Here is a 26,010-nt window from a genome sequence, read left to right as displayed (position 1 = left end):
TGCAAATATAAATCTTATAAATGTTTAAAAAGCAATGGGATAAATATTGTTAATTGTTAAATTTGTTAATTGTCTTCTGCAACATGTGCCACATTAATAATGTTTTTGATTATATTTATAAATTCCATTCATTCATTCACTTATTTATTTGTGTCACTTTTCTGTCAATTCAATTCTCTGGTAATTCAGTTCTCATTATATTCTATTTATGTTTTCTGTATTCTTAATTCCATTATCCACAGTCCTTTCTTTCTTTCTTTCTTTTCTAGAAAGAAAGAAAGAAAGAAAGAAAAATATACATTTACGCACATAAACATGTATATACAAACATGACATAAATATAAATATATATTAGGGGTGTAATGGTACACAAACATGAACAACAGACAACAGTTTAATTACTATTTATATTTATATATAATAATCAACACTCAACTTTTCAAAATTGTATGCAAACATGTAAATTGCACATAACGAGTTTAATTAACTTAACTAAATGATAAAATGTATATTTGTTGTTGAAATTAATTTACACAGTGGCTGCCATAACTTGTTTCATAACAGATTTATTTAAACATCCATTAAATAACTAAGAAATCATATGAAATATAATGAGTATATGGTCTAATATTTCGTGAAATACTCTTCTCTAGATATATAATTTCTCTAGCGAACAAGTTGTGGACACTGATGGCTTGCCTGAGGTATACGTGACATTTTGTTTACAAACTGTATTATTGACATCTCCGAGGTTGAAACACTGATTGAGCGATAACATGAGGCACTTATATATATATACATAACAATAAGACTGTTGAAAAGAAAAATAAAAGCACTGGGCATTACAGAATAATAAACCAAAAATGACTAATGGAAAAACTGTGGTTTACCTTTCTCTCTGTCTACCTTGACTGATTGGGAATGCTGTTCTTTAATACAGTGTAAATAATGCTGTAATGAAACAGTTATTGTAATCTGATAACACTGGCTTTCATTGTAAATCCCTTTGGCATGGCGAGCATTTACCGGTGAAGCAGCACACAAAGCCCATAATCTCCAGCTCATTATACCTGATTCTCCCCACACACACTAATGTGATGACAGTTAGGACTCTAATTATACAGGTATGAAAACGAGAGAGACTGAGTTTGTGTCTGTGTGTCTGTGTATGTGCATGTGTGTGTCTGTGAAAACAACACCAGCTCAGTTTGTTATGACCATAAACTAACATGCAGACTGAGGAAAGGTCAACCCATTTAGTTAAAAGAGCTCCAGTTGACGGTGCATGAGGGACAAAACAAAACAATTTTATCAACTTATTATGGCAGCATGAATGTTTAAACGAATAGTTCACCCAACAATGAAAATGTTGTTTCCAAATAGACATTATTTTTGTTATATTTTTCTTATTCAGTGACAGTCCTTAACTAGATGTCTATAAGTAATTTGCATCATAAACGTTGTTTTATATAAAATGGGTGGCCAAAAAATACTCAAAGTGACTGCCAGTTGTTTAGGCCACATACACATGGTGTAACTTAAGTAATGGGGTACAATTAAAGCAATTAGAGATCATTTTGATAAGATTTGCGGTTAAATTGTCATTGAGTTGTTTGGCAGTTGGAGATGGATGGAAAAAGATATAATGAGAAGCAAGTGATACTGTGTAAGTTCTCTTCTCAACTTTAACCCTGTAATAGGCATCTCAATCATTTCAGTCATAATATACTGTTGAAAAATGAATTGCACTCATCTCAAACTTCTTTAGGTATCTCTATCACTCTTGTGTGCTGTATGTTAAGCACATACAAATACTTGAATAAAGAATAAAGGCCTTCTGTAGTGAATCAATGCATTTTTGAAAGAAAATTATCCATATTTAAAATGTTATAAATACTTTTTTCTCACTTCTGCTGACTGTCATTGGATTTCCAAAAGTCATATACACCTAGGATGCTTTGAGGGTGAGTAAAATATGGGCTAATTTTCATTTTTGGGTGAACTAACCCTTTAGGAATACAGTAAATTCACCAGCATCTTCAGAAGGCTGTAGTGAAATCAATTACAATATGTATGCTCATTTCCATGGATTATTCAAAGGCATGCCCGTTTTATGATGTAATATAGTTTTCAGAGAGCTTTCTGAACAGATCACATTAAATAAATAACAAAATAAATGTTTTATGAGTTAAAATGTCCATTCATGGTATGGAGATTTACAATTAAACAAAACGCTTTAGTTTTCTTCCCAAACACAACATAATTTATCTATGAAAAGTTATTTATTAATGTGTAATATATACAAAAAAAATTTAGGAAAAGGCCATTTTCAGAGTAAAGTATCCATGTCAAAGTATAATGAAGAACAAAATGAATGAATGAATGAATAAATAATATTTATAATTTATATAAAATAATATATAAATGCTTTTTTGGGGTCTGGGCATGCCCATAAAAAGGGTTAATCACAGATTGTAACACAGAGTGTCATCATCTTCTTTGAAGGGTGTTCATTTTATGTGCTTGCTTTTGGTCTGTCAGTCCTGTGGTTCTGCATTCAGCTGCTGGCGTGAAGTTTGTGTAGACACAATGCTTCTCGCTATTTCATTTGTTTTCCTCACCTAAGCAGCGGAAATGAGATTCCTCTCCTGCCTTTAAGGGCTGAACCTTTATCCGTGAAAACAAACTAGACAGTTTCTGGAGAAATCACACATTAGTGTTTATGACAGAGGTGCAGCTTTCCCACAAGTCTCGCCCAGCGTGTCTAACACAAACAGGAGCATGATATCTGCAACATTATTTCAGGAAGTAGGTTCTAGAGTATGTTTAAACCATTTCTTTAGTGGATTGAGTGGTGAAGTAGCACCAGCACAACACTATCACCATCCACAATTCATTCATAGTGAATCCACCTTGAGTATTTATATAATGCCATTCATCAACAACCCTCAACAGCAAATCTAAAAGAATAATAAATTAAAAGGCTGTTTCGCCCAGGCCATCTGATGTCCTTGAACAAATAGAAGAAAAAAGCAATATCACATAGAGAGAATAAAACAAATATGAGAGCGTGTGCATGTGCGTGCACATGTCTTTATAAGACACATGTGCATCTGAAGAGTGAAGGGTGCTAAAAGCCTGCAGGGTACACAATCAATATCACATTTTCCATTGCCACCTTCTGGGCTATTGTAAATGACTTGTGTCAGAAGTAATAACAGGTTGAATCAGGAACCTTAGGTTTGCAATTTTATTCATGAGGGTGGAGGCCACCGCTCCATCTCCTGCACATTGCCGCTTAAAAGTACAGCCCAGCACAGGTTTCTTTCTTATAAAGGTGTTCTATAAAAACATAAATGGAGGGGAAAATGGTGGGTACAAGCAATCCTGCATTATCTTTTTTTTGTGTGTGTGATTTGGCCATATGCCCACTAAGCATGTTATTAGTGTTGGTCTGGGAGATTGAATGCACTGTCTGGCTGATATTGTCATGAAGCACTTGGGGCAATGGTGAGAGTGATGACATGCAGTGGGGGTGCATTAAGGCCCACAGCCCGCCATACACAAACACAAGCTCTATGACACCAGATACCATGCAGCATGTTTATATCACAAATGATGGATGGATGCAGGAATGACTTAGACTAGACGCACTAAACAAAACAAACACACAAAAAGGGTGTAGGATTTACTTTAAAACAATTTTCACTCATTGGTAGCAGATTGGTCATTAATTTCATAATTAATTATGAACAGTAACATAGAAATGTGAACATGGAGACAAGACACAATAAAATGCAACATATTAAAGAATATAATTTAATTCCCTAATAATAAATACCTGAATCTTATGATTTAAAGTCTAATGTAAACTATAACCTCAGCCACAGTCTGTATGTGGCTTTTTTAAGCTTCCATCAATCTGACACTAACTGCAGTTCGCTGTTGAATGTAAGGGAAAATAACACTGAAAAAAGCAAAATGGCACAACAAAATGATTATGTCTAGCGCTACTGTCTGCAGCAATAATTGTATCATAATGATCAGAGAGGAGACTACAGCTCTTCTGAGGGACCAGACTGCTGGAGCAACAAGAGAGAGAGAGAGAGAGAGAAAATCAGAGATCGAGGGAAAAGCAGAAACAATTATAGTGTGTCTCATCAGGTAATGTTCCGCAATAGGAGACGACTTCTAAGGTTCCACAAATTGACTATTTTTAGGAAGCAACATCTTAGACATTCAGTCACAAGGCCAGAAATATACAGAACAAGAAACTCTTCGCCAATGTTAATTTGGTCAACTAAATTACTGACTGACAAAATTTCATGAACAATAATGACAACACCACGGACAAATAGTTGCCCCTTAATATAGGTGGAATTATTAAAACATACCGCTGACTTGAAAAAAGTGCTAACAATGTTTTAGAAAGAAGTCTTCTATGTTCTTAGGCTGCATTTATTTGTTCAAAAATATTGTAAAAATAGCAATGGCAAATTTAAAATAACTGTAATAACACTGTAAAATTATATTTCTATTTGAATCTACTTTATGATGTAATTTCTGATTTCTGTGATGACTAAGCTGATTTCTTTTTTTAGCAGTCATTACTCCAGTCTTCAGTGTCACGTGATCCTTTATATGATATATTTGACATTGCAATCATTTTGTAAATTTGTAAATGCGATTACTCTTACTTTTAATCAAAATGAATAAAATAATTTGGAATAAAAGTATTAATTATTTGAAATTTCGGTTAAAGTTTGGTTATAGCTTATTGACTGACATGAACTAAAATGATAAGGCATTTCATACATCCCACAGTGGGATTACAGGCTATATGGTGCCAGAATGCCGCTGTCCATCATAAATACAACCACTGTGATGCAAGAGATGAAGAAAACCAGACAGATCGATAAAGACCAAAGTAGCTTGTGAGCTAGATCCATGTTGGCTCTGTTTGTGTACTGCAACCCTTTGGATGATGACATTATAGAATAAAAATATTTTGGTGCTCAATATTTTTCTGCTGTATTGTCAGACAGTGTTAAACAAGAACACATACAGGAAGCTGCCAGCAGGCACTGACCCTCACAGACACAGTCGCTTTAATGTAAGTCAGTCAACTCTGACTCCATCTTGGTACTACCACAGTCAGCTAATTGGCTCCTCAACATTTATTTCCACAGCCACCATAGTGAATGTTATGATTCCTTCCTCATCTTTAAGCTCAGGAGAAGGATATTACCTCCCAGATTTCACTTGTTATCATTCCATTGCGTGAGTAATTACCCAACCAACAGCCATTATTTCAAGCCAACAGCAACAGAGATTCAAAGCAAGAAACAGATCCTTAACAAAATGTGACGATGAATCTCTCTCTGCTGTCTCAAGTCCTGAGGCCTTGACTATGGGTCTGCGCCTCCCCAGCCTGTCTTTTGTTGAGCCTTTGAACAGCTTTGGAGTATCGACAGGGGAGTGTGTGGGAAGCAGCAGAAGCTTGGCTTATCTGGCCCGGAGGGTGTGTGTGACTGCAGTATGAAGAGAGAGAGAGACTGGAGTGGGACGCCTGTGTGGGGATTGGAGGCTGAATAAGGTGCCAAAAAGCCCAGGACACCAACTGAGGCTGGATAAGCAGCACCACAAAGAACAGACTTATTAACCAGACGTGAGAATCTTTGACTTCTGGGAGATTTCCTGACAATTCTTGAAACAGTTGAGAATCTCCTAAAGTGCACTCAACTTTTTATATCACAGATCTGCCGCATGCTTAAACCGAGAGGGGAACAATGTGATCTAAGAGCCTACAACAGATACCGTACATGGTTTGATTCGTAAAATACGAAATTAGTGCTGTCAAATGATTAATCGCATCCAAAATAAAAGTTTGTGTTTACATAATATATGTGTGTGTACTGTGTTTATTTATTATGTATATATAAATACACACACATACGTGTATATATTTAAAAAAAATTTAACACAACACAAACTTAACTCAAACTTTTATTTTGGATGTGATTAATCGCAATTAATCGTTTGACAACACTACTGTTTGTCCTTCAAGTCACAAAACTGAGCCTTTAAGACTTAGTGGTAAGGACAGACAGGGCTTAGTCTATACTGTAGACTAAGCCAGGATTAGGCCATAGTTCAATTAGGACATTTAAGTAATTCTTATAAACGTACTTAGAAAAACACATTACTGGTGTGCATCTTGAGACAAAACAAAAGCACTGATATATTTTAAGACCAGTCAAACCAAGTTTCTTTCAGTTGAAATAGCTCAGACTAAAATTTTAGTCTAGGATCAGGCTTAAGCCTTGTCTGTGAAACCGGGGGTATATGCTTAGTTAAATTTGTTGAATTTCAACCACAACAGCAACCTCTAAATTCTTACCAGATTTACCAACTAAAGCCGGCAATTCACAAGATGGAAAAGAAAGCTTCTACCAGGACGTCTCTAATACTATCATTGATTCATGACTATTAGCTCTGGCCAATCACTGCTTGACACCTGGAGTAAGTAAGTACTGAACTTTCTCTTTTATGTTAGCAGTTGATTCACATTCACCTTCCCCCTGAGTCTTTCTGATAGAAGCTCTCCTCAAGGTCATATAGCAACAAATTTGATTAAGGTTTAGGGTTGATGCAGGTCTTCTAACAAGCACAATGTATGAACACCCTTAAAAATAAAAGTTCTTTATTGGCATTTATGGTTCCATGAAGACATCCTTTAACATCTATGGAACATTTCCATTCCATAAAGGGTTCTTTTTAGTGGAAAAAAGTAAATGAGGCAGGTGATTCTTATAAGCTTGCACATTAAGACATGACCTGAAAAGACACCAGAGCCTCAAATGACCTGCTCCTGGCATCCAGAGTAATGACCCCAGACTCCAAAACCGAGTAAACCAGCTTGGGCACCTTCTGTACTGACTACAAGAAGAGATATGTCTCAGTGCCACACACATGGATCCTCGAATATCTGGCTCCAAACAAGGTCATCAAGACACTTATGACCTTCACCAGGAACTCTGTAGTCCCCTGGGGGACAACACTAGAACAGAGCTTAAAGACATCTTCCAAGGTGTTGCATCTTTAATATGGATAACATATACAATATACAGTAGTTGCAAGACTGGAGCTACCATCAACCATATGGAATGCATATATGGATGATGTCAAGCTGTATACTAGGACTAAGAGGCATATTGAATATCTGATCCGCAGGTACTTCCAGAAAGTCAGATCTTAAAGAGACAGTTGAACGGCAGCAACCAGATCAAAGTCATCAACACATATTCCCTGCAAGTCATCAGACACCCAGCTGCCACAGTACACTAGCCAAGAGAGGATATAGAAGCTCCACAAAGACATGAAAACTCAGCAAAAAGAATGGCAAAACTCATTATTCAGAGGCTATATATGCATTGATAAGAAATGAGCACGAAAAGTGCAAAGCCCTCCATCCTAATTAATAACTACTTTGGGTTTCAAAAATCCAATGTCTAGCCTGCTGTTGCCAAATAAATAAGTAAATAAATAGAAAAAAATGTATTATGTTCTAATCTATATACAGCGTGTCATATATTTTAATATATTTTATTTTATTATTTTTATTTGTATTTAATATTTGATTTATTACTTATACTTATTTACTATTATTTATTTTATATACTAATCTAATATAGTATATATTTTAATATATTTTTATTTTATTCTTTTTTTATTTAATATTTTATTCATTTTTATTGTATTTACTTTATTTTTTACTTATCTTATTTTTGATATTTTCATTTATATACGTTTGCATCAATTAAATTGAAGTATGTGTATAGGTATTATGTTATTTTAACTAAATATATCACAAAATAAAAATATAAATATTTTAAAGATATATCATATTGAAAAATATCATAATATATCCATATCTAAAATATTCAAGCTTAATCTAAGTATTTTTACTAAATATATATTACATATATTAAATATATATAAATTATATAAAAAAGACAAATTTATCTTCAGAATATAACATATTATTATTATTTACAGTATATATAACTACATTGGTGTTTTGTGTAATGATTATTTATTTATATTTAAAAGACCATGTTAAAAACTATTCAGACAAATAAATAAATATGGTTGTACAGTTATAAATTTGAATAGTTCTCAAATCTTCAATTCTTCAGAAGCGAAGCATCCTGCAGAGATTGCAAGAGACTGGTTTACAACATTTACTTGTTTGTTGGGAGGGACGCTAACAGAGTGAAGTGTACGCTGAAGGGGACTTCTAAAGGATGTCTTCCTGGAGGTGATAAAACAGGCCCTGACCCTCACTATATGAAAGCCCCTCTGATTTGTGAAGCAGAATACGACAGCAGGAGAGGGTGGGTGGTCTGCCACTGGCCTGTGCCTTGCTTCAGAATCAGGAAATTTACATGGCTTTAGTGGTCAGTCTCCTGTGCTTGTCATAAATCAAGAGCTACACTGCAGGATGGAAAGGCTGAAAGGTGTCCACTGCAGGTTGGAGCCAGAGGAAATGGTTTGCTGTAAAAACAGGGCTGAGTTGTTCCTACTGGTTAGCATTTGTTTAGAGGAGCTGCTTAGATTGGCCAGGAAACAATGCTGTCTTTTAGTCATAGTTATTCATTTGGGAAAATGTGTTAGTAAATGGCACGCTATATGAAAATGACATATACAGCACCTGTGCTTGCCTGCACTGAAATAACGAACATAACAATGGGGGTTAGGAGAGGAATATTTAGATAGCTGACAAATTTTCCATACAGTATATTTTTCATTTCTGCTTATATTCATAAATTCATCCTCCCCACAGGCAACTTTAGTTTGTATGCTTCACAAACCTTGTTGGAAAAAGTAGCTTAAATCAACCTAAGCTTATTTGATAGTATTAGCAGGTCTATCTAGTTTCCTAACCTAGTTAAACTGGTGTTCAACTGGTCTACAGGTGGTTTAGCTGGTCTATTTTTAGATAGTCTCCTAGTCTGGCTAAACTGGTCTTCAGCAGGTCTAACTGATGTCACCGCCTGGTCTAGCTAGTGTTCAGTTGGTTCAGGTCAACGTTTATTAAACCTGGTTTATTTTAGTGTTATTTTAGTATAACTGCAGAGTGCACTATATTAATTTAGGTCAAAACTCTATTAATTATTATCATTAGTGGTAGTATACAAGAAAATACTATTCCATACGTTTAAAATTTTTCCTTTAATCCAATGTAATTCGTAGGTGTCAATGTAACTTTTTTTTTTTCAAAGTGAGATGCTTTTATCAATAATCTGAATTAGTTTAAATTTTAAATTTTTTATTAAAATTTTAAGTTAAAGTTCCAGTAATTGTTTTTTTGCGTTATTTTTTTCTTTTTTCTTTTTTTTTTTTTATTACATAGTTTTATGTCTACACTGTAAAAAAAAACTATTTGTTGAGTCAATTTTAAAAACCCTTAAAAAATTTTAGCATCTTATTTTTGAAACAATAGTTATACTTGTTAATTCAACTTTCAGCTTAGTTGAAGGCCAATAAACTTAAATTGTCTTGTTGTCTGGACAATTTATACAAAAAAAAAAAATGTTTTTTGAGTGTATAAAATTGTATTTATTTATTTTTTTCGTTTCGTTTCATTTTTCTTTTTCTTTTGGTAGACCAACTTAAACATGAAAGTGAGAAATGTTACTTCGCAACTAGCTGAAATGAAATATGATTATTAAGCACGCTTTCCTGCATTTTAGTAATCCTGAACACCTTGATTAGCTCATTCAGGTGAGTTTGATCAGGGTTGGAGCTAAGGAGGACAGTGGCCCTCCAGGGTGCGATGTGAGAATGTTTGGTTTAGGTGGTCAGTCAGTTGGTTTCTCAGCCTGACCAGCTGAGAAGAGCCCCAAAACCTTCAAAAACTAGCAAACCACATCAACCTGACTAGGCTGATTATCTAACATCTAAGAGCTTAGGTTGGTTTAAGCTGTTTTTCAGCAGGGGAGCTCACACTTCACTGTCATTCATCTTATTTTTTCTCTCTCCTCTTTTGCTCCTTGGCCAGTGCCCTGCCATGAAAATTACTTCAGCGGTAATTGAGATCCAGTCTGATTATTCCCATTTGATGACCACCTGAAAGGGATTCTTCAGGTAATATGAGCTCTGTTTAATAGGCCACTGCAGAGACACTGTGTCAGCCACTACATTCTCATGCAATTAGCATTCTAGACCTTGTTCATTTTCATGCAAAGCCTCTCTACAGTCATCCGATTGCCCTCCAGTTACACTGCAGATGAGCCCCTGTGTTCTCCTTTTCATGTAAAGATTTCATGTGACTAAATTGCTTCACATCTATAAAGATATATGACAATGAGAACAATGTTTTCAGAAACAATATTAGAAATAGAAACTGATATTGTTTTTTTTTTTTGTCAGAATATGTTTTTTTTAAGCGTCAATATATTTTTTTTTCGCTTCCAGAATACATTTTAAATCATTTTCTTTCTTTTACATTTAAAATTTTCTGTGCAAATTCAGAACCCACCCCAGCCCACAGTAAAATAATTTTCACATGGATTCCAGAAAAGATGACAGAACATCAAACGCTGAATGACAAACTTACAGTTTCCACGTTAGATCCATGCACACGAGAAGTTGAGAGTTCCATCGAGACAATGTCCAACAAACACACAGTCCAGGTTCGTCCGTCCATTGTGTGAAGACGACTCCAACGGTTGACTAGCAATTTTTGCTGCTGTGAGAGCAGCTAACAGTAAACATCTTTGTTGGACGGACAAGGTGAAGTCCCAAAAGTCATTCATGAAAAAATGGCGAGGAGTCAAACATATCTCAGTACCCAACAAATATAACAGGTCCTGTGAGAGCTGAGACCAAAAAGATGAGAGAGAAGGGAAAAAAAACCTTGAGAGTGTGATTCCTTTGGTCGAAATCTCTCTAGGATATGCGACATTACAGAATCCATGTCTGCAACCAATACAATTTCAAAATCCGAAAATTTTAAGAGATAGGTTGACAAAACTGAGAAAAAAGTAGGGTCAGGAGTACAAGGGGCATAAACTGAGATAAATACAATATTCCTATTCTCCGCTATTGTTTTTATATGTGTTATTCTACCGTCTGTATCACAACCTTTATCTAAAATAGTAATATTTAAAGTCCTAACCAATATTAGGACACCCTTGGTTTTAGTATCCGAAGATGAGTGAGATACCACTTCATAAAACTTATTATTACACCTGTATTATTAAACACTATATCAATCTTTCTTCTTCGCAAAAAATCCAGAAATCCTGTACGTTTGTGAAGTCCATTTAGCCCATTAATATTACAACTACAAGAATATTAATTAACAATTACAAGAATATTAATGTCAGTCATAGGTATCGAACATAATTACTGCATAATAAGACAAAATACAAGTTTGAAAATAAAAACAGTTGAGTCTGCCATTAAACCACCCCCCCACCCTTCCCATCACTATTCAAAAAAATATAAATACATTCCCATGAACTATGGCAGATCAAACCAAGAACAAACCTTGATCTGCCAGCACCCCTTAATATGGTCCGTGGCGTCAACAAAAACCTGCACATTACTGTAGCACCAACATTTGGCCCCATAGTCACATATTTACTAGGTAGTATTTCTATTAAAAAAAAAAATTGAAAAATAAATACAAATAAATAAATATATAAATAAAAAAGGGAGAGAGAAGGAATACAACTAGAAGCATAAATAAAACATAATAATCAGTAAAAAATAGTAGTAACTATGAATTAAGAAGTGAACAGTGAAAGTCACCTAACCATTTAGGAGCATCTATTCTCCGATTAGACAGCAAATGTCCAGCTGGAGTTCATTGAGAGTTGGTGGATGAATGAGATCTGAGAAAATCTCTTGCTGCTTCTTGGGAGTGTAGCATTTTAGGTTCACCTTGATTGAGAATGACCTTCAGCTTTGCAGGATAAAGAAGAAAATTCTGGATGCCAGCGTCTCTCATCTCCTTCCTAATTGGCGAAAATGCACTTCTTTTTGTGGTGACCGGAGAAAAATCTGGAAAGAAAGACAGCGTTGCTCCATTGGAAGTTTTCACCGGGGCATGAAGTCAGAATGAGCTCCTTGTCCGTGTACTGCAGCAGTTTAAAGATGAAAACCCGAGGTTTAGCGCAATCTGAGGAGAGCCTTGTGTACACGCAATGCGCTCGCTCCACTTCAATCTCTTTTCCCCCAGAGACGGGAGCCACGTCGGTAGCGATCTTTTCAAAAAGCCCATAGGGTCGTCCTTTTCGGAACCTTCAGGCAATCCAACCAGACACAGATTGCTGCGCCTATTGCGATCCTGTAAGTCCACAACCTGTTGCTCAAGCGCGGCAACTCGCCTATCGTGATCTGCAACAACTTTCTTTTGTTCTCTCATCTCCCCTGTAAGAAGATCCAGTTTAGAGTATAGCGACTGAACAACTGACATGTGAGAAGCAAATTCGTTCCGCATCGCAGTTAACTCGGTTCTTAGAATGTCCTCAAAGTGTGTAACAGCGTTCGCCATCTTGTCCATCATATGGCTTGAGTTCGGTGACTTGGATTTCTTCTTAATCGGAGAAGCCGACAGAGACAACTCCTGCTGCCATCAGTGAAAGTATTATTAATGAATAAAACTTAAAATAAAACGAAAAAAAAAAACTGCAAAAAGGGGCCAAACGTATGGAGCTCTACTCAAGTGTGACGAGGTTCATGAGCACGTCACGTGACTGAAACTGATATTGTTAATGTGCATCAGATATTCAAACATTTGGGGTCAGTAAGATTTTTTTTCTATTGAAAGAAATTAATACTTTTATTCTGCAAGGATGCATTAAATTTATCATTTATCATTTAATATTGATAAAGTTATAAAAAAATATATATATTTCAAATAAGTGATTTATCTTTTGAAATTTATGTTCAAAGAATCCATGGTTTTCACAAAAAAGCACAATAAAAAGCAGCACAACTCTTTAATATTAATAAGAAATGTTTTTTGAGTGCCAAATCAGCATAGAATGATTTCTGAATGATCATGTGACACTGAAAACTGGAGTAATGATGCTGAAAATTCAGCTTTGCCATCACAGAAATAAATTACATTTTAAAATATATTAAAATAGGATACAGTTTATTTATGCATTAATTTATTTGTTTGTGTGTTTGTTTGTTTTTTCACAGTATGTACTTTATGTCAATGCTTACAGTTCCATGAAAGATGTAGCGTACAGAACTCTGATTCTTCACTATGATATTAGGCTTATCTGCTGTACTCACCCGAGAGGTATTTTATGAACACTGCAATATTTATTGTTTTATCACTAACCATCCACCGCTAGACCCTGTAATGCAGTTTACTATGTAACTAATTCAGCATTAGGGTTAGTCAAGTAATCCATTCTTATTATACTACCACAAACAATAAAGAAACCAAGAGCAGGAAGAGGTCACGATCAATGTTTGGTGTGTAAACGACAGCATCAATCGACGTCCCACAAAGAGAAAATATCCACCCTTTATGAGCACATGTGCCTTCTGCTGAAACATGCTTCCATTAGTCCATAAAGATGGAAGATATGGGTTTGTCATGTGTTATGACCCTAAGCCTCAAGGTTATGTTCGGTAGTATGCTTAGTCTACCTTTATTGGAAAAATAGTTGTTAAATTGTAAAACTAAATTATGGAAAAACCAATACGCAATGCCAATTTGATTTTAGAAGTTGACTGCTGTAACTATTTTTTATTTTTTTTTAATGGCATGTTGATTCCGATCTGCTGAACAGAAAAGTGACGGAAATGGCTAAGAAGGTCAATTTAGCATGAAATAGACTTATCTCTGGGCAGAATTATTTATTTATTACTGACCACAGGTTATACGATATGCGTGCTATTCAGTTTAAATCACCCAGTTCCAAACTGGAAGTGCCTTTTTTCTTCCGTCATTACATAAAAGTAATCCAGATGAGTTTCCGACATTAAGGCTGATGATTTTTCTGTCTGAAACCACAGCTCAAGGCGACCTGTCACTCCACGAATCGGCTCTGGTTCGCTACTGATGAATGAGACCCATAGTGCTATAGACTAACATGACTGTCATCTAACTACTCAGGAAATCTGTATCTATATTGAGCTACTGCAAATTGAAGCATTATTCTGTGTGAAAACCACAGAGAAGGTGTAATCCAGCTGCTTTCAATCTAAATAAGACTCAGTTCACTTGACCACAATTCTTCCATTACCACCCCACTTCTCTAAAACATAAGATCAGAAAAGAAGGAAAGCAAGCCGCTGGGGTTGGGACTAGCAAACTGGACGTTTAAGCCCAAGGAAGCATGTGCCCACAGACTGGTATTGCCTTTCAGTGTCATTAACGTCTGCAGGGCACAGCAGGTTTCTGTCGCCACTGACCAGATTGCTTTAAATGCCGAGCAATTACAGGGTTGAGGCCTGAGCTTAAAGAATGAGGGAAGTATAGTTTCTGTACTAAGAAACTCCATTGTAATAGGATTATTAGGGATAGAAAGTAAGAAATGATTTTACTGCACCGCAGACCACAGACTGCACCTAACGACCTCTACACTTAACGCATTAGCCTTTCTAATTAAGATATGTTAACTATATTTTACAACTCTCCAACTCGTCCCATTATACTGTATAACATCTTCATTGTTCCTCCTCACACTTTGACTACAATAATTTCTCAGTTAAGCTGTCTCTTTTTTCTTCTAATGTATCATTCCTGTAATGCAGTAGGCATGTAAGTGTTAATATATTTTTTTAACATGGAAATCATATTTAGTTAGTATTCCATCATATACGTATATAGTATGTACTAATGTGATATTTGTATACAGTTAGTATTTTATACAATTAATATATAAACTACTAACTGTATAGTTAATTTCATTGAGTGATTTAATAATTAATGTAGTAATTTAATATATATTAGTATAAATTATTAAATTATAGCCTGCATACTTGAATTAAAGTGGTTACTTCTAAAATAAAACAATTTATTTAAAAATGTATTTATTTATTTATTTACTGTAGAATATTTTACTGTATAAACATTTTTCAGACATTTTTTCTTAGAAATACTGTCATTTGGTGATCACTTATTCATTTTCACTTATTTATGCATTTTATACATTGATAGAGAGAGAGAAAACAAAGATTAATCTAAATAAAGAAAATATTTAAAGTTTTATACAATTAATTTATTTAATTTAAAATACATAGATGACACTGTCAGTGGATAAACTATTTTGTGCATGTGTATATATATCCCGTGTTCATATTGTTATTATCCTTCAAAAGGTGATATCACTTTTGTTTGAAAAATATGATTACAAGTATTAGAAATTAATTTGATGAATTCTGTGGTATTTTGTGAGACTATTTGGTTTTTTGCACATAAAACCATTCCATACTGTTATTGGTATGTTATCATAAAAAGATAAAACACAAATTAACTTCAAGCTGAGCAAACTGTGTAAGCTAAATGCCAGTCCCTCACTAAACAGTGATACATTTAGCTTTTTTTCACCCAGAGTGGCTCCATCCTCTTAGGCATCCTGATAATTTTATTGACATTGTGTAAATAATCAAATTTAAACGAATAAAGTTACAGATTTCAAAAAGCACTGCATAACAGGAATTACCTCCTCCATCTTTCTTTATGCTAACCCTTACCTTAGCCATATCTTAAGCATGCAGAACACTGAAGACAGTCAAGCAAACACTTTGTGTTGATAATATATGTTAGCAGCATAATGCATGTTTGAAAATCAATGAGCGGCTCCTTTTGATCACAGTTGCGGCCCCCGTCTCGCAGCATGCAGTAAATAGCTGCTGTGCAAAGCAGACGGCTAGCGGGGTGAGGGAGGTAAAGCCTGTAAACAAACAATGACATGGCACAGTGTACAGACTGGCACGTTTCAAGAACATAGAGAAGACTGCTGCCAGCAGTCAGGCAGTTACATTTTTTATGACCTAGTTGTGTATGTGATTGACATTAAGTGTGTAATTTACAAAAACACATCTCCATTTGGACATTCCAGTTGTGACGGCCCATCTAGCGAGGTTTCACTGTCTACTGTCTCGCTATCTATCCAGCAGAGTTATCATCAGTTCCTCCTAGAAATAGACAAGGCCTACAGGGTTACAGTGCATGTTGGAAGTGCAACCGAAGAAGGGAAAAACATGTCCCCCTAATGTCTTCAAGGTCTCTTTAACAAGCAGTCACCACAAATGACAGACAGCTGCACTCTGCATTTCTGCCTGTGTGTTGTTTGTTCCCACTGCGGCAACCTGTCTGCTGTCAGCGCGGCCAGACGTTGTGTTATTTTCGTATGGTCTATGAGGCTTGTGCTGCTCTTGAAACTCTGGGGAACCAATAAAATCACCTCGCTTGTCCAATTCAGAGACGTGCTACGGCCTACGACTCCCAGAGTTCCCACCCTCCCATAATTCTCCTGTTTGTTTTGTCAGAGATCTAAAAAATGAAGCTGAAAGCGAAATGTTTATTTAATGACTATTAAATATATCCATAATGGATATAGATCTGGCTGTACTACATATGAATTGTTTATTGTGCAGCGATTAATTATTAAGAGTGACAAGTTCTCAAAATTGGCTTTAAAATGTTATGCTTTGTTGGGACTGAAGCGAGTGGGGAGTGTGGGGTGTCTGCAGTCGATAATGTTTAATTATTGGTCGCTCAGAAAACGATAAGAAGCTAAGAAAAGGGAAAACTGCTTCATAACTAGCATCACAAAGTGATTAGCATTAAATAAAATGGTGCAGATCCCAAACAATTAGCATATGTAGACCATTGACTATAAAAAATATCAATTTTCAGATTAATCATAATCTTGACATATATCACTGAAAGTTGATTTGGTCAATTTAGACAGGTCGATTTAAACAGTTTTATTCAGTTCATTCTAATTTACAATTAATTTAGTTTGTGAGTCTGGTCTCCCTTATATTAGGTGGCCTTAACTACTATGTACTTACATTTAAACTAATCATTTGATACGTTTTTTACACTGTACTTATATCCCTTATACCTTAACCCACTCTTAAACCTGCCCATACCACTAAACCTGTACTTAACCTGTCCCTAAGTGTTTTTTTTAATACAATATGAACACAACAAGTATATTGTACTTATTTTTTGATGGAAGTACATAGTTGGAAAGGCCACCTAAAATAAAGTGGGATTGTCTTAATGGGGTTGTGCTGTATGTTTTTGATTTGATAAAAAGGACCGGTTTAAAAAAGTTGTTTGTTTGAATATATATTGCAACACTGTGACTAGAAATGTCCAACTAAAGCAAAACAGAATCAAGTAGAATCTAATCACTCTGTGAATAAGAATCTAATCAGGGTAATATGTACTGACACCCGGGCCTACCACTAATATAATTTATAACACCATTCTTCTCTCATACACTATATAATCACACTTGTTTGATGCTCTTTACAATAAACACCCATTAGTTAGGGGTCTGTCTATTCAATTTAGACTTCATTCAAAATTCATAGCAAGATGGACAATGATTGCAGACATTCAATATAACTCTTTGAAGACCAGTGAACTGATTTTCAGTTCATATTTCACAGTTTAACACCACTGAAAACATCTGCTAGTCCCAATTAAAGAGCAAAACAGCTTACGAAAAACTAGAGCACTACGAATTTCAGGGGTCTGTCAGTAGGCTGTGTAATTGCTAACTCATTTCATCATTTGTTTTTCCCATTCTGGCATGCAACCGCCAATCTTTTTGGCACTTCATGACTCTTTTACCCAATTTACAGATGCAAAAACTCCAGCTGTTAAGCCCTGGGCGTGAATAAATGCACATTTCTTTCCCGTTTTCTCTTTGTTCTCTTTATGTTTTTAAGGTATACTCAATATTAACACCTGATAGAATGTCAGTTGGAAGAAAAAATTCACCATCTCTGAACCCAGTAGCACAGCATTCATCAAAATAAATCTCTTCTAGCGACCTAAGCTTCCTGTGAGGAGCCTAAGGGGGGTTTGATGTGCTAATTATTTACTGAAGCAGTAGGGACATTCAAATTAGACCCCATGCTGATGCAAACTATGAAGAGTAACCCTAATGGGGTAACCTGGGTAACATCTGAATTGAAAGAGAAAGCAGGGGACATTGGGGATTACAATGGTCATTGGGCAGAGTGCATTGGAAAATGCTTCTATAGTGAGCAAGAATGGGAGGGGCCAGTCGAGGCCTCAGAACAGTATTAAATTACAGATGCATATGAATGGACAAGCAGTTGCTGCTGGCTTGGTCAAAATTGTATACCCTTAAGCTATTGTTCTTTACTGCTTGTGTTGGGCCTGAGAGGGAGGCTGTGGGTGGGGGGGACCCAGAAAGTTTTCAACGGTTATCACTTGTATGAGAGAATAGGGAACTTATTCATATTCATTCCTGAGAGGCTAGTTCTGTACCACTTATAAGGAGCAATTCTGTTAAAGATTTCTGCATTTAAAAAGAACGAAAGACAATGAAAGCGCTTTGAATTATAAAAACAGAAATGCATAGAGAGGTCTGTGCTGAACGGGCTCCTCTTGTGTCTCTGCAGAAAGAGAGAGAGAGAGAGAGAGAGAGAGAGGAAAGAAAAAAAGAAGGGAAAAGAGAAAAATAATGGGGAAAATTACATACCTAAATCCATGTATCTGGGCAGCCATCCAAACAGACTATTCCAAGTAGATAGAAAAAACATACAAGGGAGCAGTGAGCAGTAAAACTCTATTATTGCTCTCAGTATGATCACAGAAGGTAGATTACCTTTGGATTTAGGATACATTCAAAGTTTTTCTCTCGCACTATAGCAAAATATTGGGTAAAATATAACTTACTTAACATAAATAAACTAGGTAGCCTTTTTTAGCTCTTAAAAGTTAAGTAAACCACCAAATTTGTGTTACTACATAATTCTGGGTAAGATTAAAACATGGAATTATTCTCTGGATCCAGCTTTGTACGTTTCAACGCACTGGAAAAACTTTAGATTAATGATGAAACGGCCATGATTACGTGGTATGATTAAAACAGAGTACTGCCCAATTGTGTAATACGGTTTAAAATAGCCTTGGCCCAAAAGTGTATCAATTTAAGTGCTATTTTGAATTTAAGGAGTATATACTGTCAATGGAAGAAGCAACTGACCCACCATAGGCATGCTGTATTATCTCTGAGCCTGACGGTGCAAATCCAGCATAGCTCATGTTTACATTTTGAAAATGTTCCCTGATGTGGTGAGGTGCTGGGCCAAAGCGAGAGTCTCTAGGGACACGCCACAAATCTCAGCAGAGCAGCAGGGGTCAGGGCTCTTTCTAAAGGCCTGTCGAAGGGCCAGCACATGCAAACCCATTAACACACAAAATGTATTCAATGCTAGAGGACAAAAAGGTAAAATATGTTGCTTGGTGCAAGCGATGGTCAGCGAGTTAAAGTATGAAATGTACCTACTGTATGTGTTTAATTAATATGCTGTAATTAACTATACATTAACATATACTTTATTATTTTACATTATATTATATTATGTTATATGTTATGTAATATTACTGAATACAAATTGCATGATGAAGATTGTAGTTAGTAACATTTTAGTATATATCCAAGTATAATATAGTATAATATTTAAATTACTTTTGACCTAACTCGTTTATCATATTGGTTTGAATACCATGCTAATAAAAAATAAAAATAAAAAATCTATTCCATTCTTTGTTATAAACAACATGAAGTGCAATAAACATAACATTACATAAGGGTTTACCAAACTGGGGATGTAAAGGAAGTTTTGTAAAGTGAAGAAAAGCTAATAATTAATTAAATCCTAAAAAACTAATATATATATATATATATATATATATATATATATATATATATATATATATATAAAATTCTAAAATACAAAATCAAAATAAAACACTTAATAAAAAGGAATAAAAAATTAGGGAGAATCAATTAATTATAAATAATTTACTGACATTTTTTGAATATTAAGTAATTGTGTAATTAATAAAAAGTACCTTTATTTTATAACAATTTATTCTAATTACAAGTATTTAATTTCTGTAATCCATACTGGATTATAATCCATATACATTTATGTCAATGTAACAAATATATATATACACATTTAAAATTATTATATTACATTATACATTATCATATAAATTATATATTTTTACATATGCATTATATAAATAGAAGTTAAAAAGGTTTTGATATAAAATATAATAAAATAAAATATAAAATTAAATTAAATTAAATAAGTAAAATAATCAAATCTAAGTAGGCCTATGTAGTGGTGTACTAAACACCTGCCCACTGCACTACATTCTGACACTTTGCACAACAAAAGAGGTAAATCATGTGGCGCTCAGTAGTTTGGTGACTGACATGCACTGCAAAGAATGGACAGCAAGTGACAGGAACATAACAGGTCATCCTTTCCTTTGCACAAGAAGAATGTCACCACAATCACCAAAATGCATTTCCTATTACCCGTTCAATAGCAAATCTTTTTCTTGTACTTTTAGTTCCGAGGAGGAATGATATATCTGATAGCAATAAACATCGGTGAGCATTTCTCTTGCCAAGCATAGAGGCACATCTGACAAAGCAGAGGATATTAAGAACGCAGCACTCATGCGGTGACTCCACACTACACAGGAGAGAGAAAAACAGCTTCGTTGTCATGGTCCAATTTATTATTATTGTCTGAGGTAGCTGAAGCAGAATGACATAGATGTGCAGCCCAAAGCTTCAAATTACTTGGAGGAAGACTTGCTAAGATTTTGAGCAACACATCCCATCTAAAAATGTTCTTTAACCATCAGCTTCCTTGCCAGGAGCCTTTATGTAGATGTCACATATGGCATTTGGCTGTGACATCCAGATTTTATGAATGATTTAAGAGCTTAAAGCATTGGAAATTACTTTCTTTTGTTACCAGTTTCCAACTGCTGGACTTGATAGATGTTATCATTCTCAGTGTCTCCCAAGCATTTCAAATTTCCATTTATTTAAAGAGGAAATGGAGGGAAATTTTAACGGGTCACTAATTTCATTTCACTGCGTTCCGGTGGCATTAGGCCGGACCAGATATTTCAGAGGAGCACAAAATCAATGTGCAAATTCTGTGGGGAATCGCTCCCTGAATCCATTAGTAACTTTGGCCAAGAGGTCAGGTAAAGTAATAGCCGGATAAATGTTTTATTACTGATGCCCTGACTGACTTAATGGCCAAACTAAATACATACAGTACATCCATGCATGTCAAACACTTACGATTACATCGAGATGATGTAATGCATTTATCTTTGCTTTCCATGGCTCTTGATTTCCAAAGCTGCTTCTTGCTCACTTATGATAGGTATAAACTTGCAAGATCTTATATATATTTCTTGCAATTCAGACTTTTTTTTTTTCTCAGAATTCTCAGAATAAAAAAGAAACAGAAAAAAGTCTGAATTGTGAGATAAAAGGTCACAATTACCTTTTATTTAATTCATTTATTTTTTATTTAATTTTGGCAGAAATACGCCATCAGAAATATAGAAAGAAAAAAAGCCATGTATCCAAAATTAAAAGGTTCCAATTAAGGTATTTAAAGAGGATAATTTGTATATTAAAATTTTAGTGCATTCCATGAAGAATTTAGTATACGCATCTTTAAGAGATGCATTCATGCATTTGCATGCTTCAGAAACTAAAAGCACATTAATGCTGCACTAATCATCTTCTTAAATGCATATTGATTTGAAATGTCTAAGGACAGATTATATTTAAGAGTGATTGTGTATTCTTGCTTATAAACCATTTTTCTAAGCTGCATGATTGGTCAATAGTACAAAAAAAGGGCATTGTGAGTCGGAGGGCTTCATGGGAGGAGGTGGGCTCTCCGGCAGTGATTAGTGGCAGCTGTGGAGCATTCATGCTGTGTCTCTCCTCTTCACTCCAACAGGCCACAAAATCCCACCAATCACAGGACCCCGCTTTCAAACAGCGCAAAATTTGATTTCTTAAAGGGGCCGTTGCTTCGAACGGGAGAAGGAACGCATTGTTTTGATTTAAACTGGTAGGTTTTTACTGGTTCCTGGCAGGAAAGATGTATATTTTCAAAGCAAAGTTAGATTATGTAAAGCTTTTTGACCTATTTTTATGGGTAGCCCACATGTACAACACAAACAATGACATCACCATTTCATTTAACAAATTGAGAGGAGATTTTATGGTGGTAAGTATTTGTTTATTAAAAGATGAGTCAAAGAGAGGTTCACATTTGGAATGTGAGGCTAGACTGCCGTGTACTTCACCATTTTTCCCTGGCAAAGAGTCCATCATATTCCAAACCTTGTATCAAAACAGACTTCATGTAAGACCCACATAAAAATAAACAAAATATGTTTAAGTGCAAGAAACAAAAATACAGGTTTATGGTTGTCGTTGTTGTTGTTTTTAATAGAAAAGACGGCAGTCTTAAGTTGAAAATAAAATGTTTCATCATATGAAACGAGGATATGGAATGTACCTTTTTTTGCTTTCTTGGTATTTCTTGAGCCAGACCACCGACATTCATTATTTGCCCATTATGGCACATTTTTAAAAATTACTAATTTTCAAATTGGTTGCAGGACATGAATTGTCCATTTTTTGTGGGTCAGTTTAAAGAGAAGTGGTGGGATTTTTCTCCACAGAAAAGCACACTGTGTGACCATATTCAGTTACGATCAGTTCCAGCTGATTTATTTATTCATCTATGACTTCAGCATCATGACAAATACTGATGTTGACAGAGCAAAAGTCTGCCTGTCCATCATTTTGCTACAAAAATGCAAAAAAAAAAAAAAATGTAGATGGTCTGCATTTACAAGTAAATATATTGCACAAAAAATGAAGGGGAAACAGTGTGTGCCATTAGAAAGAAAAAAAAAATCCAGTCTCACACCTGCGATTTGGGACCCATCCACATATCACGAGTATGATATACATAAACTCCTAACTTTACTATTTTACAGTACATATACAATCTTGAAACTAATACCAGCACTGAGGTATGCATCTCCCCCCTCCCCAATGCCATGTGTTCTACAAATACTCAACAAATTTGATCTACAGCTGTACAAAACCTAGCTTAAAATCACAAGGCATTTTTGATGCAAGTTTTAATTTAAACTTAATCCTTAAACCAGGACTCCCTTGCATGCTTAAAACAAATGATAAAGGGAAGAAGTGCCTGAAACTCACTGAGTGCCCAGTAAGAACATTCCCTTTTTAACTGTACAAAAATATGCCTGAAAATAGTTTGCTTTCTTTTAAAAAGATGAGGTCTGTTATGTATCAAAATGCTTCCTCTATCACCTGCAACTCTAAGGAGGTTTAGGCTGCTTAAGTTTCAAACCAGTAGGTAAACAGAATCAGTTCCAAAAAGAAAGAAAAGAGAGAGAAAAAAAAAAAATCCGGCATTTAGAAATGACTAAACAACGTTTGAAAGAAACGTCCTGAACAGTAATAGTTCACAGATTTGCTTTGAGTCAGTCCACAGTCTTTACATTTTCAGCTCCCTGCAGTTAGAAAGAGGGTATAAGATGCATAGAAGTTCTCAGATTTTCCCTTTGTGGTCCAGTTCAGTTGAACAGTAATTGTAGACCTACAGAAAAATCCATAAAACCCTGTCATGCTGCCAGAAAAAAAAGGTCTGCAGACTTTTTTTATTTTTTGCTACAGTACCAGCTTCATGAGCATCTAATTCCCCAAACCTCTCCCCTCCTATGGCAAACCATTTTAACATTTATTCCTTCAGACTAACTAGTATCTATTTTTTGCTACTGTGACTTTTTTTTCAATTACTAGCAAATAATACAATATTGATTAGCATTTTATTAAATTTCACTACTATTTCATTAAATACTGGTACTATTTTTGACATGTATTCCAATTGTTGCTGTATTCATTAGGTACCTTTGTTATTATTTCAGTTTATTTATTTTTTTCCATATTAACTGAAAAGTTGTTACTTGTAGCATTTTGAATTGCAATATTAAGAAGCTATTATGACCAGTCCTTACATATGACAAGTAAACTAATGTAACAAGTGAGATAAGAAATATAAGTAGGCTACTGGAATAATGACTAGTAGCACTATAGGCTACTTACTCATAATTTAAAGAAAAAAAAACGATACTAGTAACACAAGCACAGACACTATATAGTTTGAAGAAATAAATGTTAAAATGGCTTGCCATACTTGCCTCCTTCGCAAAGCCCCTATATGTGGACCAACAGAAGAAGGCAGAAGGAAGAAATACGTACAGAGCAGAGCATTATACCTCTCCCGTATGTTATTACTTGTCTTATTTAGTATGTAAAAACCAGGTCAGAAAAGTTCGCTTCCAGCCAGTCCCCAGCTATCATTTCGCTGAGCTCAGGCGTGCAATAGTCTGGAAATTCAAAGTGGGAGCCCAGGCTGCCCTCGCTAAAAGACTCCAACTCCTTATCCACCAGAGAGAGGGAGAGATTCCCTGGGTTTTGGTTGGCCAGCTCCGAGCTTTGCGCGGAGGAGGCGAAGTTCAAACTGAAGTCAAAAAGCAAGTCGTCCGCGTCTTCGCTCGAGCTGGAAGAAGTGGAAACTGACCGAGAGGATGCTGGTGAGACGGATGCGGGATACATTGTGCTCTGCTTGGTGATGTTTTTGAAATTGTAGAAGAGTCTGTTGTTCCGGACTTCCTCGTACATGCTGGCGCCCTCGGACTCTGTAGATGAGCTTAAAGTTGGGCTGGCGGGAACTTTTGCTACATTGTAGGCTTGGATCGGATCCTCTTCCTCCTCCTTCACCCGGACCCGAGAGGAGTCCTCCTCGGAGTCGTCGTCGTCATCCGTGAATTCACTTTTAATGACAATCTTTGAAACTTTCATGCTCTTAAACGCGTACTCATCTCCGTAGCCGTGAGACGACTTGCTTCCCGTCTTGTTCGCTTTCAGTTTGGGACATTTCTTGGAGTTCTTGGACATTTTGTTGCAGGACTTTTCTGGAGATGGGGCTGAGGGTTTGGAGGAACTGTCCAGCTTTGGTTTCTTCTTGGGTCTGTATTTGTAGTCAGGATAATCAGCCATGTGTTTCAACCGGAGTCTTTCGGCTTCCCTGATGAAAGGTATCTTTTCGCTGTCCTTCAGCATTTTCCAGCGCTTCCCCAAGCGTTTGGAGATCTCTGCGTTGTGCATGTCTGGAGACTGCTCCATGATCTTTCTCCGCTCGATTTTAGACCACACCATAAACGCGTTCATCGGTCGCTTTATGTGTCCGGTCGCTGTCTTGCACCAGTCTGGGTTTATCGAAACCATGAATTCACTTTCGTCGGAGTCGGTGGCTTCTCTGGACATGCTGTCCGTTTCGCTGTTGTCCGTTTTCTGCACCATGGTGCCGATGCCGTGTGTTGTCAGTCCAAAATATCACCCGCGTGCGTCTGCTCTCTGCGCCTCAGAGGTTCACCCACTCTTTCCAGAGTTACAAGCCGCCTTCTTAACTACTTCTTGGCTTTTTCATGTACATGACATCATGGGTAGCGCTCCAATCACATCCTCTCCTCTCCGCCCTACAGACTCCATGCAGCGCGCTTTAACCCTTAACGCGCTCCCGTCTGGACCCACGCTGCGCGAGACGCGCATATCACTAGATAAACCGAACGGGGAATGCGAGTGTCAACACGCAAACAAGCGAAACCAAACAAACAGTTTGCACCAAATGTTTCAGAATCCTTTATGATGTGAGACTACAGGCGCGAGTCCTATGTTGTGAAAACATTTGTGTATGGAAGCTGTTTTCTCTGGCTCGCCACACTCTCTCTTAATAAAATACTGAAGGTGGCGCTTGGACACTGTTCCTGTGTTCATATATGGGTGATTCTTCAATTAAGGGAAATGTTCT

General features: G+C 35.9%; 1 protein-coding gene across 1 annotated transcript; it reads right to left on the bottom strand.

Moving 5' to 3' along the window:
• Window positions 1-22,325: 22,325 nt before the first annotated feature.
• On the bottom strand, window positions 22,326-25,625 carry LOC306886090 (transcription factor Sox-11-B-like). The gene has a single exon (XM_079442966.1). The coding sequence runs from the start codon at window positions 25,500-25,502 to the stop codon at window positions 24,444-24,446; it is 1,059 nt and encodes a 352-aa protein (XP_079299092.1). The 5' UTR covers window positions 25,503-25,625; the 3' UTR covers window positions 22,326-24,443.
• Window positions 25,626-26,010: the final 385 nt, after the last annotated feature.

Source organism: Barbus barbus (genome assembly GCF_936440315.1).
Source record: "Barbus barbus genome assembly, chromosome: 20".
NCBI classification, from domain to species: domain Eukaryota; kingdom Metazoa; phylum Chordata; class Actinopteri; order Cypriniformes; family Cyprinidae; genus Barbus; species Barbus barbus.
The sequence above is the reverse complement of the archived record's forward strand: the minus strand, read 5'-3'. Positions and strand labels throughout refer to the sequence as shown.